Source organism: Delphinapterus leucas, chromosome 19 (genome assembly GCF_059928025.1).
Source record: "Delphinapterus leucas isolate spDelLeu-1000000601 "Yukka" chromosome 19, BTC_Dleu_Yukka2, whole genome shotgun sequence".
NCBI lineage: Eukaryota > Metazoa > Chordata > Mammalia > Artiodactyla > Monodontidae > Delphinapterus > Delphinapterus leucas.
The window spans coordinates 13,853,253-13,872,802 of NC_143147.1; the positions used below are offsets into that span (position 1 = coordinate 13,853,253).

The 19,550-nt window shown below is 55.1% G+C and overlaps 1 protein-coding gene across 2 annotated transcripts in view; it reads left to right on the top strand.

The window, feature by feature from the left end:
• The window catches only part of STX8 (syntaxin 8), a 241,123-nt gene extending 225,391 nt beyond the window's left edge, over nt 1-15,732 (top strand). The window contains exon 8 of one of the 2 annotated variants that reach the window (XM_022596181.2): nt 15,557-15,732. In XM_022596181.2, the coding sequence (XP_022451889.1) occupies nt 15,557-15,624 (68 nt within the window). In that variant the 3' untranslated portion in view covers nt 15,625-15,732. Of the gene's footprint in view, nt 1-11,861; nt 12,404-15,556 lie in introns of those variants that run through there. The other variant, XM_022596182.3, reaches the window with a different exon arrangement.
• The last annotated feature ends 3,818 nt before the right edge of the window (nt 15,733-19,550 follow it).

The following is a 19,550-nucleotide window of genomic DNA, read 5'->3' on the forward strand; positions in this document are numbered from 1 at the left end:
AAATGCATTTGAAATCCTTACTACTGACGCTTAAAATACCAAGCAGTATTTGAATCTAAACAGTGAGGTGCTATCCAGTCAACCAGAACAAAAAATACGTACGTGTCGAGCACGTATTAAATGACATCTGTCCTGGGCATCCATGGATAGCATGCTGGGGACACAGACATGGAAACACAGGGTCTGTCCTCTCAAAGCATTTCAGACCATCAGGGAGGTAAACCCTGAACCCAATCAGTTGTTAATTTCCCCAGGTATTAAGTCAATTTCTCTAAGGCACGTGTTCAGTATGCAGGAGCCGCCCAGGAAAAGCCGGTCCACAGACCGCCTTGGGCACGGGAGAGGTGGTGTCCCTGGGGGAGGGGATGGTTTTGAGCTGAGGCCCAGTACCGGTGTCGGGGTGCCGGCGGCGTGGAAGGCGGCGGAGGGCTCCGAAGCGACGCGAACAGTCCCTGCCAAGGCGCGGAGGTGTGAGAGAGGGCGGCATGTTGAGTGAGAGGCCAGGGTGGGAAAACTGGATCGTTTCTTTGGGAATGTGTCAGAATTCCGCTTTTTTATTTTGCTTTGAAATGATTTCTGAAGTATCTGACAGACCATGTTGCACGCAAGCCAACGAACATTTCAAAGCCAAATCCGACATTTTGAGTGGCCTCTTCTACTTTTTTTCAGAAGAGTGGAGAAGGAGAAGTTGATGACATCATTTCAGTATTGTCCTCAAACACCTTTTATCATCTGTGCTCACAACACACAACTGAAAGGCAGACACCCTGTGTGTTTGTGGACAGTGTGTGAGAGGCAGACACCCTGTGTGTTTGTGGACAGTGTGTGAGAGGCAGACACCCGGCGCTGGCCTGAGCACACTCATGACACTCCGTGGCCGTCAGGGTGCCTTTCTGTGGACTGCAGTTTTGTGGTCTCTCTAAGCCCCTTACACACTGACCACCTTCAGAGGAAGAAAGAAGGCAAGGACTTCTACCTGGATTCCCGGGCTCCTGGGTTGCCTTATCCTTAAAAGGGCCTTGGGCCACATGTCGTAGGCCACCCCTGCAGGCCGGTCCTTCAGATGAGCTGGTTCCCAATCTTTGGGCTCTACCGCCCTGAATCCTTGGGTGGGCCTCAGATACTTCTGTTCATTCTTTTTGCCAGTAGAATCCTTGCTCAACGGTTTTTAGGCGGACCGTATTCTAGAACGTATGGCTGGGAATCTTGCCCATTTGTTTGTTTTTTTGAGAAGTAGGATCTTTTCTTTATTTTTGGCTGCGTTGGGCTGTGTTGCTGCGCACGGGCTTTCTCTAGTTGCAGCGAGCGGGGGCTGCTCTTCGCTGCGGTGCGCAGGCTTCTCACTGCGGTGGCTTCTCTTGTTGCGGAGCACGGGCTCTAGGCGCGCGGGCTTCAGTGGTTGTGGCTCGCGGGCTCTAGAGCGCAGGCTCAGTAGTTGTGGCGCACGGGCTTAGTTGCTCTGCGGCATGTGGGATCTTCCCGGACCAGGGCTCGAACCCATGTCCCCTGCTTTGGCAGGCGGATTCTTAACTACTGCGCCACCAGGGAAGTCCCGCCCGTTTTTGTTTTTTGTTTTTCAGTCGGCTCATTGGTGACCTCGTTGACCCTGGGCACCTGTCAGAGCTGCATAGGGGCTTGGAGGGCACCAGTGACCACCCCGTGTGTTCACGTAGGAACCCATGGTTTCCTGCCTCGCTGACAGTTGGCACTACTGAGATGGCGCCTTCCATCTGTGAAGGTCAAGTTTTATGGATCCTCAGATGATACGCTGTCCTTAGAAGGATGTCTTGGTCGTGAAGAATGTTAGAGAACAGTCCTGGGTGGAGGGGGCATCGTTGCAGGGGTCCCCAAGATGGCGGGAAGGGCACCTTCACTCCACAGAGTGAAGAGCCCTATGGTGAGACTGTGCCTTGGATGTTGTGTGAGCTCTGCATCCTGACCAGTCCTGGGTATTTCCTACATTGAACTGCAAGCCCGCTGCTGCTTTGGGGAAGGGGCCCTTTTCCATGACCCAGTGCAGAGTGGCTTCCAAGTCTTTGTGGTCCTTACCCCACCCATCTTGGCGATGCCCGTGGGTTCACAACTCTCCTTCTACTAACGAGAAGCTAGCAGCTGACCAGGGTGCTGGATAGTTTCCACTCCATCCCTGCAGCCAAGCATCTCACTGCAGCGATGATTCACTCAATTCGCGTCCCAGAGCTGAAAGAGGAGGCCGTTGGGGCACTCTGGGTAGAAGACGCACATCCCTTCTGATAGAGCAAATATGACTTACATTTTATTGAAGAGCTCTTAATCTATTATTGGTTAATAAGTGTATTTTTATGTTTGTGCATATAGGCATGCACGCTGTTGGAGAATTTTGCGTGAGCATAAATTTCAAAATCTGTTTTCCTGGTAGATTCTCTGAAGAGTGACGTAGAGAAGATTTTCAAGAACAGTGTGGGAGCCGTATGTGGGTCTCCCTGAGTGGTCATGCCTGAGGGCAGGTGGCTGGCCACATACCCCTTGGAGGCCCCTTTCTCCTGCGTGTTGGTGATGTGCATTGGTGGGGGGATGTGGACAGCACTGGAGGCTTCAGGGGTCACGGACAGGGCAGGCCAGAGTGCCTTCTGTCCGAAGGCTGAGGACCGTGAGTGCCACGTTTGTAGCGAAGCCAGTCTCCAGTAGGTGACAACAGCAGCCAGCGTCAATTGAGAACATGCCGTGGGCCAGGTCGCGTGCTCAGCACTAAACGTTTTTACCTTGTTGCGTCTCCATGACAACTCGGGGAGCTCAGGGTAGCCTTCTCCTGATTCCAGGCTCAGAGAATTGGGTTCCTTCCCCAAGTGACAGAGCTGCGATTTGAACACAAGCCATCTGGCGTCTCAGCCCACGTGCAGCTCTGGCTGTTACATTCTGCGGCCTCCCAAGGAGGGAAAGCGTGTGTTCACGCACACGCGTGTACACGCTCGTCTTCCATCCCTTTGCTGCACCACTGGGAAGTGACACGCACGGTGCTGGGGGGTAGTGGAACAGAGAGCTTACGATCACTTAACGGTGATCACTTGAAAGCAGGGGTGACCGTCAGATCACAGTAGGGCTCGTTTTTCTGCCTCGATGTTGGGGACAGGCTTTACAGCCAAACTGAGGAACCAGGACATATGTTCTGGTTCTCTGGTAAAAGGCTCGGCTCTTCAAGCTAAAGGACCACGTCTGGCTGCTCTTCTCAGCCCTTATTTTTCTTTTCTGCCACAGCTCTTAGCAGTCATCTTCCTTCTGCCCTCCCCACCGTGGCTCTTGGTTATATATAGTCCCTGTCACCTTGGGGGCCAAAGGAATGCTGAGACTAGGCAGGGGGCCGATACGGCCTCCAAGACACAGAGTGACTCTCCACCCAGAGCCCCAGGAACAGTGCTAGCCAGCCCCACGTCAGCCAAAATGGATTGAACCGGCTCCTCCCAAACTTTGGGTGACATCTTGTGTCTACTCTGTCATCCGACTCCTACCACCACCCCCTGGCTTCCTCTCGACTTCAGCCCCCAGCTGGTGGCCAGCGCTCTGTAAAGTGAGAGGGCCCCTCGTCAAGGCAACAGCCCTCTGTTTAAGAAGCACACTTTCCACTGGGGCATGGAATTGTCAAAACCGGCCCCCCGAGGACGCGTGGCCACCCAAGCAGCAGTGCGCTGCCTCGTCACCCGGACCACACTTCCCCACAGACCAAGCAGTGACAGAGCACACTGGCCGGGGTCCCCCTGCCCTGGCAAGTCCTTCCTCTCCAGCTCGCCTTTTCTACACTCCACAATAAGTCCCCTTTCTGTTTCCACTTGTCATTACATCACCCTTCATTCCAGCAAACTCTCGTCATGTGTTATTTCTAAGCTTACATATTATTAACGTTCAAGGATGGCAGTATCCTGATGCCATGTAGGAAGGCACCTTAATCTCACCTGCAGTATGTTTCCAGATCCCACCGTGGATGGCCGGTTTCCGGAAAGTGTTAGTACCCCCTCCCCCATGTGCTCCTGGAAGCTGAGGGAGAGGAGAGTATGCCTTTGAGCCCCCCCTTAGCCTGTGGGATAGGAAGAGATGGGCTGTGTTCCTCTTTCTAGCACTTAACCCCTTCTAGCTTTGGGGTTTTGTCTGTCTTCACCCCCGACACACACACACACACACACACACACACACACACACACACACACACACACACACACACACACACACACACACACACACACACACACACACAAATAGCAACTCAGTGAAGGCAGGAATGTCTGTCTGTCTTGTTCTTTGCTGTATCCCCAGTGCCTGGTACCCTGCACGTGTTCTATCAATGTTTGTTAAATAAATCAGAAGCCGAGAGAGAGAGAACCCAGAGGGCATCGGCATTGTTTCTGCTTTCCTCACCAAATTGGGAGTAGGGACCATCTGTTTCATTTGCGGATTAAACATTGATGGAGCCGGCTCCATGTGTAATGTGTAGAAAGGATACACGTGCCCAGCAGCAGTAATGGTGGCACAGGTGGCTCTTGTTAGGACTATGGTGGCAGGAACAATGTGTGCTCGCCTGGGACCTGCTGGATCCAGACGGCCCATGGGCCCTACACGGTGTGTCTGGGGAGGAGGGGTCCCCAAGGGGGAGGCTCTGAACACCTAGTTCACCCCATCCGCGGTGTCCTTGTTAGCTTTGTTTACAGCGGGGCCTCTCCTGCCCTGACCTTTGCTCTAAATACCTCTTGCCCGAGAACTTGAGGGCAGCTTTTCTTCACTTTGATTCCTCGGGACATCTCTAGCGAATCAGAGGATACTTGCAAGGTGATAGGATATGTGACTGTGAAAGAGAAGAGTTTGGTCTCTTAATGGTGACAGCTGTTTCAAGTGGGACCTCGGCCCATTCAGAGTAAGGTGCTAGATGCAGTACGAGACGGCAGGCTCCCAGGAGCTATGCCTTTGCACCGTCCTTTCAACGCTCAGCCGGTAAGGCGAAATTGTTCTCGTGTGACTGATACTTTTACAAATAATTAGAGACGAATAGTTGTTCTTGCTGATGGTGTCTCTACTGAAGGATCTTGGTTACAAGTAAGAGGAAATGACTCTGGCTCGTTTAGGTTAAAGAACATGTAATTTATTTGAACGACGTTGGGTTACTTGCAAGAATCTAAGGGATGATGGGGCCAACCAAGTCTCAGGAAGGGTCGGAAGATGGGCAGGCCTGGGACCTTCCAGCCCGAGTTGGTAGAGTACCCCTCCGGAGCGTCCCCTTGACTGTGGCTGAACCCCAGCTCTGTCAGTCCAAAGTCACAAAATTCCTGGAGGAGAAAGCCTGGTTCGCTTCACTGGCTCCACCGCTAGACCCACCAGCTGTGTCTGTAGGAGCAAGTTGAACAGACATGGCTACTGCTTCCTCCCCTGCCAATAATATGTTCCTTTGAGGTTTGAGACGCAGACACTCAGTTCAGATCTACCACCGAGTAGCCTTTGCATCTTGGCCAAATGATTTGCTTTAAACAAAACACAACAGATGGGTGAGCATTTGATGTATTGAGAAAGCGTCCTCCTGATGGCCGCCCCTCCCTGCGTTTCTCTACCTGAGTTAGGACTTCAGCAGCAGCGCCTTCCTGTCACCTTGCCCGTTGTCCCCTAATTGATGCCAGGTGATGCTTCGCAGTCCGTAGGGCCCAAACGAAGGGGTTTGCAATGGTGAATCCATAGCCTGACTGGAGCCATCCAGAAATCTTCTGATACTTCATCGAGAGGGAATTGTCAAAACAAGGTATCCATAATCGAGCTCCTGACCGTGTTTTCAGAGACACTTGCATTTCTGCCAGACTCTAGCCGGATTCACATTCCCAGGGGTACCAGTGCAGCACGTTGAGAGGGTGTTGCTTAGCGAACGTTGGTGCGCCGGAGAACTGGCATTAAATGATTGACTCGACAGCTCATAATAACCTGCTGACAGGAAGGATTATGTGCCTACAGTTGAATCCTGTTGAGTTATGGCGATCGCCGGGCTGAACTTATTTCAGGGACGGGAAATGAGTAACACTTTAAGAACAAAGATGGGACCTAGAAACTAGTCAGCACTTTCTGTGCAGGAAGCAACAGTAATGGCTGAGTTTTTACACAGCCCCTCCAGGGAACGGTGTCTTCTGCGGGGGGTTTTAGTTTTGTTTTGGGGAGGCAGGGGTGGGTCGACTTTCTGCCTTTCTCATGAGACCGGGAGACCCGTAAAGAGATGACGTGTATCTTTGCCCTGTCGGACCTGACCCGCAGTGAGGACTCAGTAGACCGTGTTGAGTTTGGTTCTGGTGTGGGTAAATCTAACTCGCCTGGGCAGTGCCCTCGGCCAGGGCACTTGACCAGCAAGTCTGACCCCTCCGTTGGGAACTGATTTGCCCCGGGCCAGGGAGGTGAGCTCTCAGGTCCTCACGCTGGGTGTCCATGAGCCGAGTGTCGGCCTCACCACTCCCATGGCTATGACAGGGCCACCTGACGCCCAGCAAGGCCCTCATTCCTGGAGCCCAGACCCCGTGAGCCCGCCTTTCACTAGGCCTCCATCCGGCTCCTCTGCCCTGTCTCTTGCAGTCCTAATTCTTTTTAATTTCCTGTTTCTAGGCAAGTCCTTTTTCCCTCCTCCCCACACCTCCTCTCGGGTCACCCTCCCTGCTTCCTGCTGAGAACCGCGCTGCCTCTGGCCCCCAGATGTGTCTCTGCACCGCTCTCCTCTCCCCAGTCAGCTTCCTACTCTTCAGAGTTGCTTCTTGTCGAGTTTTTCTATTTACACAAAGCAGCAGGACCTCCTGTCCGCATTGAAACGGGGTGCCCATCCGGGGCCTGGGGGGGATGAGCGCTCCCCACGGGGCCTGGGCCCTCAGAGGACAGGGGTGAGATGCCAGCGCCAGGAGGGTGCCTCTTCCCTTCCCACGTCACCTCAGCACAAATCCAGCCCAGGCACACTCAGGGGCACCAGGCTCATCCCTCCAAAAACTCATTTCGGAGAAGACCCCAGCTCTCACCCTCAGGAAGGTGGCACTTTCCGGAATGAAGGCAGTGTCAGCACCCGTGTGTGCCAGGCCCTTGGCCGGGGAACGTCACGTAACCCTCCCGCAGCCTGGGGACACGTGTGTCGGCCCTGTGGACGTGGAACACGGAGGCATCGAGCGGCCAGCTCGCATGGGTCAGCAAGGGGCCGGGCTGGGGTCGGCAAGTCCTCCCCGTGCCCGGCGCCGTGTGCGTAGGCTGTGACCTTGTCGAAAGGCAGAGACACAAACGCCGTCACAGACACATTCCGTCGGCGTGACATAAAGCCGCCGCGGGAAAGTTAAGATCTGTGCAATTCCAGTTTTCTTTGTTTTCAGTCAGAACCAAAACATAGGCACATCCTAGGCATGTTCTTTGCCCTCTGATGTATTTCTCTGAGGGGCTGTGCCGTCACGGCTGGCTCACAAGCCCTGGCATTCCCCCTCGCGCGGCAGGACCTCCGAGGGCCCCCAGGTTGCCTCCTCCCACCCTGATGCTCCATCCCAGCCGGTCCTGCGGCTCCTCCCGCCCTCACGGGCTCTCGTTCAGCCCTGAGCCCCGACTTTCTCACCCAGAGACTGGGGGAAATTGTTGTTCTACCAGCTTACTGCCCGACGGTGAGAATAATATTGGGATCTGAGCACGTGTACCCTGTGGCAGAACGGGAGCTCTGACGTTTGTACTTCTTGCCATGCTGTCATTTTCATCATCATTATCATTCATGCCACCACAGCTAGAGTGCCCGGGCTCCCCGGCCCCCGAGTCCCGCTCTGCCCATCCCCCCGCGTGGCGGGATGTTTCCCGGTGTCGGGCACGTCTCTGGAGCTCCCTTGGGCCCCCTGCACACCGTCTAGGTCCCCCTTTGGGTATGCTTTCACCGTCTCCCTCTGCTGCTGGCAACCCTGTCCTCAGCGCACACCCTTGCCCTGCCCTTCCTCCAAGGCCTTTCACATTTCACTTTCCCATGGCTTCTCTCGCCTGGTGCCCACAGCCAGTGTTTTTCGCCCGGCACAGCCGCCCTTCCTGTGGCTAATAACCGACACGGATGCTGCCAGATACTCGCGTCCCACCTTTCCTGGATGCCCCCGTCATCGCCCCCGGGCCTCGGCTAGAATTGGGCTGGTTCTCAACTAGATGCCACCCAGGCATTCCCCTGTTTCTGCCCCTCTTCCTTCTCCTCTGGAACGAATGGCTTTTTATTTCTGTTGTTAAGCCAGGGGGCCGGCTTGCTCATCTGACGCACGCAAGGCACCGGTCGGGGGCCGTGGGTTGTACGAGGAGTCAAGATCCCTGTCGTCACAGCCGCCATTTACGGAGTGCCAGTGTTGATCTAGAAGTTTTTATCCTTCATTTTATTGAATCCTCGCAGCAGGCTTAGGAAGTTGATGTGTTTAGGCTTGTTCTACAGATGGTGGAACCGAACTCAGAGTTAAGGAACTTTCCCGACATTTCATAGCTAGAAAGTGGACACGTTTGAAGTCAGGTCTCCCTGAGTCCCCAAACCAGTGCCCCTTCCGCCACATCAGACCGCACGGTGCCTGCTTTTGGAGATCCTGTGACCTAAGGAAAGAAGCGTGTATAAGTAAGATAAGAATTGAAAGACGGAGGCCAGTCATTGGAGAGCAGTGGCCTGGCTGTGAGCGCCTCTCTGACCCCGGGGAGGCGAGGTCTCTGTGGAGGAAGTGGACTCCGCCCTGGGGTGGGGTGCGAAAGGGGTGAGGGTGCAAGCAGAGGCGGCAGGAGGATGGGTGGAAGGTCTGTTGAGGGGATGGGGGAGCCCGCTGGAGCCGCAGAGGAAGGTTTACCCGCCAGCGGAGAGGGGAGAGCCTGGCGGGATGGGCCGAGTGCCCGATGAGAAAAGAACCAGATTCAGCGAACCAGAGATGACCTTTGCACAGTATTTTGACGAAAGCACAGTCTGGGGAAAATTCAAACGTGGAGCTGTGGCGTGAGGTAGATTCACGAGCAGGGAGAGAGCAGAGGCTGGTCTCCGCACGGTGTCTGTGCAAACGCAGGCCCCCAGCCCGGCCGAGTCGCCAGGCGGGCTGGAGGAAGGCGGCCCGTGCCCGCGCCCCGCGGCCGACTAGACGCAAACACGGCTCCCGAGTGGGCAGGTGTGGGCCGAGGGGTGAGCTCAAGGGGAACTGCCATTCTTCAGCCCTTCAGTTTGAAAGTCAGAATGTCAATATGTTCACCGTCTCTGCATGGCCTCTACTCTTTTCTCAGCTTATTTGCCTAGTAACGGGATTAAAGGGAACATTTACATGAACTTTTGAAAGCCAATATTCCGGTTTTGTCTCTTCTTCTGCGATTCCCTCCCTCAACTCAGGAGCCTGCTGCAAAAAGATCTGTGTGATCAGTGAGAACCCTGGTTAATACATAAGCAAATGTCACTTATTGATGGGCACAACTGGGGGAAAAAACAGCTCCAGGGGTCTTTCCTAAATGTCCTCTGTGGGTCCTTAGAGGCTGCGTGAGAGCTGTTTGTGGGCCCTGATCCTTCCAGTGTGAAGAACAAAGCAGACAATAGGAGAATATACAGTTTGGTTCCAAACAACCAACCACAGCTGGCAGCCTATGGCTTTCCTTGTGATGAGCAAAAACCAGATAAAAAGGCTTCAATAAAACTGGCCTTTGTATCCCCCTTCCTCCCGCCACCTCGCCCCTCCATCCCCCACTCCTCTCCCCTCCATCCCCCACTCCTCTCCCTCCCTCCTCCTCCCCTCCCTCTCCCCTCCCCCACTCCTCTTCCCCTCCCCCCCCACTCCTCTCCCCTCCATCCCCCACTCCTCTCCCCTCCATCCCCCCTCCTCTCCCCTCCCTCCCCCTCCCTTCCCTCCTCCTCCCCTCCCTCTCCCCTCCCCCACTCCTTCCCCTCCATCCTCCCTCCTCTCCCCTCCATCCCCCCTCCTCTCCCCTCCATCCCCCCTCCTCTCCCCTCCATCCCCCTCCCTCCCCTCCCTCCCTCTCCCCTCCCTCACTCCTCTCCCCTCCTCCCCCCCATCATCAGTGAGCATTAGGAGCCGTTACCCACGCTCCGCTGTGGCAGAGGTGTTGGCATCACAGCCTCCGTAATTTGCTGGTTTCCAGTGTTTCACTGGAAAAAAATATGGACCACGAATCCCGATGGACAAGCTTCAGCAAACACAACACTGTCCCTGAGAGGCCGTGTTCCACATCCTTTCCCCGTCTGCAAAGGAGTTTTTCTTACGTCTTTTGGTAATTGCCATGAGCTGGACTTGTAAATATTGTAAGTGGTTGAGTAATACTCATCTGGTAAACTGACCAAAGGAAGCGGACGGTTTTTTTCCACTCCTGGAACTCTGGTATCCCAGGCCTGCCCCTGAAAGGGGCACTTGGGGATTGGAAGGGAAAATCTGCCCTGCCAGGTGCCAGCAGGCCCCGCGCAGAGCTGAGTGATGTGTGCAGGAAGGCTGCCGGCGTCCGCAGCCTCGCCCGGTGTTTGTGTGCTGGGTTTGGGGGCAAAGAGCATTCATTGTTTCAGAAGTTGGTAGGTTCCCAGAAGTTCCACTGCCTTTCCTGGGTCTGAAGTGTCCAACATTTCCTTAGCCGGGGGCGGGGGCGGGGGATGGATGACTAGACCCCCTGAGGTTTAAGCCCTACTAGGGGCAAGAGAAAGAAGTTCTCTCTGTCACACATGACGGAATGCTTTTCCTGTTCTTCCCGTGGCCAGTGGCCATCGGTGGCTTGGTCTCCCTCGTTCTCTAAGCTGGAACCACCTTCCCATATCTGAAGTGGTGGGGGCTCTTCCCTGCCTCTGTCTTTAAGGAATAGCAACCCCTCTGTTTTGCGTGGCGGCGGTGTGGTGGATTTTCTGATGATGCCTTTTGGTGATACTTACTGAGGTATCTGTAGATGAAACGTGTGGGAGTTGCTTCCAAAATATACACCAGGGACAGGGAGCAGGTGAGGGTATAGATGAAACCAGATCGGCCACGAACCGACCCCTGTTAAAGCTGAGTGGTGAGAGTTCATCACAGCTCCTTAGACTCTCCCGTCCACTCTTGTATTTGTTTCAATTTTCCCACTATAAAAAGTTGCCCAAAGGAAGAAGCAAAGAAATGGGAAAAGGAAAAAAAAAAAGAAGAAACTCTTTATCTCAGTTTTCCAGCCCAAAGACACCTGGGCCTCTCTCTCTCTCTCCCCGATAAACCCCATGCTGTGTCGGGAATCAGGATCCCCACCCCCACCCCCCCGAGACAGGCCCCAGGGGTAAGAAAGGGTAAGAGCCTGGCCCGAGGGCTCCATCCCACCTGGATTCCAATCCCAGCTCTTCCTCTCACCAGCTGTGGGGCATTAGGTAAGAGAGTTAGTTTTCTAGAACTTCAGTTTCCTCATAAAAAAACAGACAAGAATTACCTGTTGCTGAGACTCGAGCAAGGCAACCTGGCCCGCTTTGAACAGTCCACGCACGCCGTGGCTCAGCTCTCCCTGGCTTTGAAAAGACCCTTGGTTTCTCTTTGCGAAGCATCCTTCAGAGGGGAGAGACTCCATTCAAGGAAGGTGCTAGAGCCGTGTTCACATTCCAGAAAAGCCCAAATTCTACTCTTTGACCCAAAAGAATCCACAGGGCTGCAGCTGGCTTTGGCTTATCCCTGTCACCTGCCTCCTCAGAATAACTTCCTCAGTTGACCCTGGGCGCACCCCGGTTTACTTAAACCTGCTGGAAACCTCCTACCCAGAGGACCCCTGTTTGCTCCGAAAGGGTTTGAAATGTCAGTCTTATTTGTCGTTGATCTCAAAGTCCCACTTTTCATCTTTGGACAAGAAACCAAGTTTATCACATATTATCAAGTTACAGTCTCTGTGTCAGCAGGTGAAGGGCGTTTCATTTTTCACAGGTCTTGTGGACCCCGTCGTACCTTTCCTGTGGCACCATTTGTAGAACTCACGGTTTCCATGGTAGATAATCATCGGCTGAAAGAGGAATCACCATATTGACGATGGTTCCGATAGGGCCTCCACACTCTGCCCACGCTGCGCTGTGAACCGTCTCCGAAGTGCGGGAGCTTTTCCCCATCCCCCTGGGGTCTCTGCGGGGTTTGTAATTGGGATTGACCATCTTTTGAAGTTTCCCTTGGACTCAACGCATTTTCCTAGCTCCGCTCTCCCCGTTGCTTTACCTCCTTCTGTGTCCTTCTCGTTGGTGCCTGATGTTCCTTCCAGATACTCAATGCATTTATTCGTTTATAGCAAAAAGAATGTCTCGTGCCTCTTTCGTGTGCCAGGCCCTGCCCCAGGCACAGGGGACGTGGTGGTGAACACAGCCCCTGCCATAGACGCTCACGTGCCAGTGGCGGATGTAGACAGTAACTGACTGAGGACCCAAATCGTGGTTGAAGAAGGGTCACTGCAGAGACAGAAGGAACACGGTCCATTGCAGGTCACGAAGGAGTTCCTGGAGGATGGGAAACTGATGCTGAGTTTTGGAGAATGAACAGGGGTTAGACTGAGAGGGACAGGAAAGCACGGGTCCAGGCCGGGAGGCAGGAGGGTGCAGGGCACGTTGGAAGAACCGAAGTCAGGATGGCCCGAGCACAGGACACCGTGTGGCTTCACGGGTCGCAGGGGGCAGATGACGCAGGGCCTTCAAATGCCATGAGGAGTGGGGATTCTAAGCCGTTGGACCGTTTTGAGCCAGGAAGCAACCTGATCTGATTTCCATTCCAGCTCAATTGTGGGGAAAGGACTGGGTAAAGGGAGCGGCTGGTCAGTCCTTGCAGTGACCCAAGCAGGAGATGGTGGTGACTATGATGCCTGAGGCTGCTTCCATCGGACCGCAGGCTCCATGCGCAGAAACTCAAACCCGATGTATGGTTTCTCCTTCCCAGCCATTTACCGCTCTTGATTTCTTTGTCCTGCTTTTCTCATAATCGCCCTGATTTGAAAATTCAGGGCCACTCATATGGGCCTCCCCTTGGGCCATCGCAGCCTTGGTCCAGAACCCGGGCCGCACAGGCAGCCTCTCAGCCCCACGCACCCTCCCAGCCCCAATCCTGGCTGAGCGTCGGCGGCAGGACTTCTTCCTGAGCCACCACTCAGCCCGTCTTCTCCCCTTTCCTCAGAAACGCAGTCTTCCCCCTTGGCTTTAGGATAAGCCTGGGCTCCGGAGGGCCAGCAGTGGCCCCTGACGCTTCACCTCGGTCTGTCTGCTTCCCTCGTTTTCACTGTTTTTTAAGGAAAAAGATTGCACAATATGAACCTTTCCCCCAGCCAAGAAGCAGTGGGATTCCTGCCCAGGTGGAGCCTTCGGTCAGCCTGGAGATGTTTCTGGAGGCAGAAATGAATGAAAAGATGTGTTCTTCCACTCTGGCAAGAAGGTGGACTGAGAGAATGTTCACTCAACAGCCACACACACCCCCACCGCCTTACTACAAGCATCTTGAAATGCTAGATGAAATATTACAACACCCCCTAGAGTGTTAACGGATGGCTGAATTTACAAGGAAGAAAGGAAATCCCAGATGAAAGAAATGGAGGGAGAGCCAGAGACCAGCACCTAAGTGAGACCATCCGTGGCCACAATGACGTAGAACAGGGTCGGCAGATTCTGTGAAAGGCCAGCCAGTAAGTGCGTTAGGCTTTGCAGACCCCAGACAGCGTGACACATCTCCTTTTTCTTTTTTGACAACCCGGTAAAAATACAAAAACCACTCTTAGCTCATGGGTTATATAAAGCAGACCACAAGGGACTTTCCTGGTGCCGCAGTGGTTAAGAATCCGCCTGCCAATGCAGGGGACGTGGGTTTGAGCCCTGGTCCGGGAAGATTCCCACATGCCGTGGAGCCCGTGTGCCACAACTACTGAGCCTGCGTGCCACAACTACTGAAGCCTGCACGCCTAGAGCCCGTGCTCCGCAACAAGTGAAGCCACTGCGTATGAGAAGCCTGAGCACTGTGATGAAGAGTAGCCCCCGCTCGCTGCAACTAGAGAAGGCCCACGTGGAGCAACGAAGACCCAATGTAGCCCAAAATAAATAAGTATTTTTAAGAAAGAGGCACACTTGCGGCAAGGCTAGAGGAAAAAAATGGATGCACGAACAGGTGGTGTGAGAAGTAAAAAGGACTGAGAATACAGCAAAGTGTTTAAATTATAGGAGAATATAATGAACAATCTTATACCAGTACTTTTGGACACTCAGAAAAAATGGGCAATTTCCCAGAAAAATATAATTTAACAAAACTGACTCAAGAAGAAGGGGAAGCAGAATTCCCAACGTGGGGAGCTGTCCAAGTGTGGCTGAGTGTCGAAAACACCTTGAGCGCTATTCATTCGTTCATTCAACAATTGTGTGTTAAGTCTCCACACCAGGCACTGTTGTAGAAAGCTGGCGATGCAGCAGTAAATAAAATAATCAGAACTCCACACGCTATGTCCATTCTGTCCAGCAGAACTTTCTATGAAGATGGAGATGTTCTCTGTTGTCTGTCTGATAGGGTAGCCATTGGCCACATGTGGCTCTTAAGCTCTAGAAGCCTGACGTGGCCAGTGGTTATCTGGTAGCCAATAAGATCAATAACGTGTTAACGGCTTCCTATAAGAGAATAAGCTGCTGAACTCTGGGGACCCTGAGCTTTCCCGAAACAGCTCCTCAGTCTGAGGTGGGCAGTCCTGGTGGCCAAACAGCCACGTGACCCTGACTCCCCTGTTACTTGTAGAGCATTTTCACGTGCTTCACCTCATCTCCTCACTCCCCTCTCGGGGCCTTCATTTAGCGAGCGCTTGCGCCATCGTGGCTGGGCCCTGTGTCTGATACGCCACCACCGTGCTGGCCTCCGGGGTGTAGGAGGCACTCATCACCCACCAGGGAAGTCAGCGTGGAAGGCAGTGAGCGCGTCGGGTGAAGGGGCCGAGTCCTCCTGGGCCCTCCCTCTTCATCAACGTTGCAGGGATGGGCGTGGTGAGTCCAGCCGCGTCAGCTGGGGGAGACGGGGCGGGCTTGGCGGGCAGAGCTGGACACAGGGAGCAGACTGGCCGGGAGGGCCGATGCTCTTCTTTGTGGTCCCCAGCCAAGAAGTTGAGGAAGTAAAACTAGAAAGTGTTAATATAAAAAAACTTAAAGAAAAAGTCTGTCTCTCAGAATTTTTTACAGAGGGGTGCCAAGTATCTTGGGCTCAAGAAGGAAAGCTAAAGCCATGTGGATAGGGGAGAAAATGGATTCTAGAATCAATATTTCTTCATAAACACCAAGCCCTTTGCTTTATCAAGGCCTCATCAATGCAAACAGAAAACTGCACAGAAGCCGAGCTGTGCACAGAAGCTGGAGCGGGGGGCTAAAAGGGGAGGCCCCAGCAGGTCAGGAACGCGGGCACTTTTCCGGCACAGCTCTCGAGGTGGCGAGATGGCAACTCTCCGGTGTCCCTGGAGCCCCTCCCGCAGCCTCCAGCCTGCAAAACCAGAGGCCGCTGACAGCGCCCCCACACCGGGGCTCCCTGGAGAACTGCATCCACTGTCTCTCAGAAGATACCTCACGGGATGGGTGATGCTCGTCTGGTGTGAGTCCTTATAGGGGATCTTGTATGCTTCTGTTTTTCAGGGATGATAATGGTGATTCTGTTGCTGCTCGTGGCTATTGTGGTCGTTGCAGTCTGGCCTACTGACTAGTGGCCGTCAAGGGACCACCAGCCGGGACACCTGCCAGTGATGGAGTAAAGTTCAGCATCCTCTTGGTGCCTGAAAGCCACTCTCAATAAATTCCCCCAAAGCTCTGAACTCCTGACGTGCGTTGCTTCAGCAAAGGCAGATCGTGTGGCAGCTCCAGAGAGCTGCCGGGGTATTGGGCAGTGTGTGGCCCTTGTGGGTTCTGCCTTGGTCACTGGGCTGCTAGCCCAAGGTCCCTCAGTGGTCACTGCCCTGTGGCTGCTGATGGATTCCGGCCACCCCACAGCGTGCTGGGCACCCTGGGGGGACGATGCCGAATTCCTAGGCAGCTTGTGACCTCGAGTGTCTAGTCTGCTTGGGGAAGTCATGTGCCCATGTGGGAGACCAGTGAACAGCCAAGGCCACGTGTGTCCAAGAGGGAGGAAGGAGTGACATGAGGAAGGAGAGACACGCAGGCACGCGCCTCTGGGCAACTGCCGCCCGCCTCACTGCCCAAGTCCCCCCCAGGGCTCGCCACCCCTACTGGTGGAATAGCTCAGGACTCGACTCTAGGAACAACCTTCAGACCTAGAAGCATGTTCTGGTTTCCTCCTCGGTGTAGTAAACCCATCTCCCCAGGCTGAAACATCCCGTACGCAGCCGGAATCAAGTCTGATGAATCTGATCAGGCAGGAAGGTACCGTTTAGGGTTCAGAGGAAGGTGTGATTGATTATGCAGGGAGGAGAACAGTACCTTTATTTGGCTCCTAAACTGGCCCTGACAACCTTGTGTGTGCGAGTGTGCACTGCACGCGTTGCACACGTGTGCACGTGCGTGATGGCAAGGGCAGACGCGTGGGCTAGGCCTGCGAAGGGTGCCAGGCCCGCGGGAGCGGCGGTGAGTCCGGGTTGGAAGGGGCAGAGGGCCAAGCTTCGTGCCCTCCCTCCTGGCCAAGCGGAAGGCGGGCCGGGCCGGCGGGCCATGCTTTGTGCTCCGTGGCTCCAGGGCAAAGAATTGGTGATGAAAAACTAGGGCAGTTTCCAAGCACAAGATTTCCCTGGAAGAGGAGAGATCGGGCAGCTGGGAGGTGGGTCCTGGGGGGTCTCCTGTGGATTTCCTAGAGACTGTGGGCGGCTGCTCTCCAGAAGGCGTGACCTGACCCATCTCACCGCATCCTCCCTCCCCGGGGAGCCGAGATAGGCACCAGGAGGACCGCGCTGCAGACTGGCGACCCGGAGACTCCAGCGCACAGCGAAGACCTGGCTCCAGACCCCAGGCCTCCGTCAGGGGAGCCAAAGTTCTGTGTTTGGTCAGTTGTAAGTCACCGCAAAGGCTGGGTGGCCCTATTCCCAGCAGTTCCCCGCTAGAGGGGCCAGGTCACTACCAGGCCACCTGGGCAGCCCCGCTGCCACCTGGTGTGTGTGTGGCGGTGACACGCGGCACTCTTCTGGGAGGTGGTCTAGCCCTGGACTCCGCTCCGGGTCAGCTGGGACGGCGCTGCAGTCACAGTCACCCAAATCCGAACAACCTCACTCCATCCCCAGAGTCGGTGCCTCCCTCCTGCTGCCCGTCCACGCAAGTCAGCTGGGGGCCCAGACCCGGGCTGCTGGGACAGCCACGCGGGCTGTGGCAGAAGAAAGGGGACTCTGGGAACGCTCTGCCCAGAAGGGAAGCCGTCGCCTCTGCTCGCAGCTCCCTGGCTGGACTCACCTCATGTGCTCAGCGAGAGGACCGGGAGGCACCCAGAGGCAGAGAGCCTGAACTAGGCAGTGCCGCCCGCTGACAGCCACGCCCCTCGCCAGCAGTGCGAGCGCGAGCCAGATACCCTTCCGTGCCTCCGTTTCCTCCTCTAGAAAATGGAGAGAACACAGCTTCCTGCCTCCAGGGCTGACTGCGAGGGTCGGGTGAGCCAGTACGCGGCAGCACGGAGCACCCCGAGGGCCTCAGCTGACAGCGGGTTCTCCCTCTACCCCAAGCCTACAGCCACCCCCCGGCCCGGGTGGCCTCCGCATCCAGGGCTCGAGGATCCTACCCCCTGCTTCCAACCCGGTGCCCGCTGACCTCCAGGGCTGCCAGCACGTGCAGAGCAGGCGAGGCCCTGGGAGCCGTGTTCAGACTGGCGGTGGCCCAGGGACAAGGGCAGGAGCGGGGCAGCCCTGAGCAGGAGACACGCCGTCGGGGGTCGGGACGGGGAAGCACAGGAGAGAACACGGAGGCAGGCTTGTGTCGGGAACCAAGACGCTGTGCTCCCGAAGGAGCCGGGCCGGACGGGGGCCAGGCGCCTGCGCACCCTAAGGCGCCCTGGGAGGCACTTTCCGCGGGGGCAGGGCGGTTGCTAAAGGATCCCCCAGTGGAAGATCGGGCATCCGCAGAGCACATCGTTCAGTCTTGTGCCAAACCCCAAATCTGTATAAACAGCGTCTCCTTGGATCCCCCCACTTTGGGGCTCACGGGAGGGGGCACTGAAGGTCTGTTTGACTTTCTCACCTCCCCTTGCTCAGCATGGAGCCCCGGCAACTCGGGGGGGGGGTCTTTGAACCAGAGCCATGGCGGCCTGGCTCGGTCGGCCACACGGAAAGGCCTTTCCGAGCCAAACGCTCAGCCGATATCCGCACACAGCGGCTTCTGTTCTTTTGACTAAGTGGGCTCTAGGCATGGCCCAGCCCTTCCTAGCCGGGTGACCTGGACCTGCAGGCAGGGGAGGGGGTAAGAAGCTGGTGGGGTGAGACCGTGAGGACCTGCCGTCCAGGCCTGGGGTGGTGCCGGGCAGGGAGGCTCCCCCTTTTGGGAGATACCCACCCCACTCTGAACTGAGGGGCAGCCCAAAATTGCCGAGGCATCCCGAGCGGCTGGGATGGGCCCCCCACCCTGGGGTCATGTGGCATTTTCCAGCTGGGTCTGGCCAGGCCTGGTTTCCCCCTTCAATGGCGTCAGGCCCAAGGTCCCAGGCGGCCGACAGGGCTCTGGATCGGCGGTGTGAGCAGTTAGTAGTACCCCAAGCGTAGGGAAGAGAGGCACGACCCGTCACCTGGGGTGCGTTTTCGATGAAAGTAAACTTTATTAAAATAACGTCATAAGTACTGTTTAACTGAACTGATTAATTAGAAGCATTTAAAGTCTGGATACTATATAAAGAAATCCAGATACCTGGTTACCACGGGTACTTTTGTTCCACGGCAATGTCATTATAATTAATAACTGTAACCAAACCTTAGTTTTCATTAGCCCCAGGACACTCCGCTGTGCTCCCCGCAGAGCCCTGGACCCTCCTCGCACGGGGCTGCTGCAGGATTCCCGACTGTCCCTCTGCTCCAAGGACTGTCAGGTTCTCTCCTGACCAGTGCTCTGACAACCACCAGCCGGCCTGTAGCCGGTACTCCTGCCTCTCCAGTTCCGGGCTTATACCGAGAGTTCTTTGTGTAGATTAGTGAAAGATCATGTTTTATCTAGTTGGGTTTTCTAGCCTAGCCCTGCTGAAGGTAAGTGCGGTTTTCCCCCCTTTATTTTGAAAAGTGGGCCAAGACTCGTCTTTCCTCTAATTGCTTCTTATGGCTTCAGAGTTCTCCCACCTCCATGCCAGTAACAGAAAGCATTTGCCTCTTTCCAGAAGTGACTTGCTGTCCTGTTGAGTCTCCAGTCTGATAGAGTATTTGGATGGATTAACTCATTGCTTTATTTCTCACACTGGCTCTGTCCGTCCTTTTTTCTTTTTTTAAATAAATTTATTTTTATTTTTGGGTGCGTTGGGTCTTCATTGCTGTGCACGGGCTTTGTCTAGTTGCGGTGAGCGGGGCTACTCTTCTTTGCAGCTCACAGGCTTAGTTGCTCTGCGGCATGTGGGATCTTCCTGGACCAGGGCTCGAACCCCTGTCGCCTGTGCTGGCAGGCGGCTTCTTAACCACTGCGCCACCAGGGAAGTCCCTGTCCGTCCTTCCACGCCTAGTTTTTC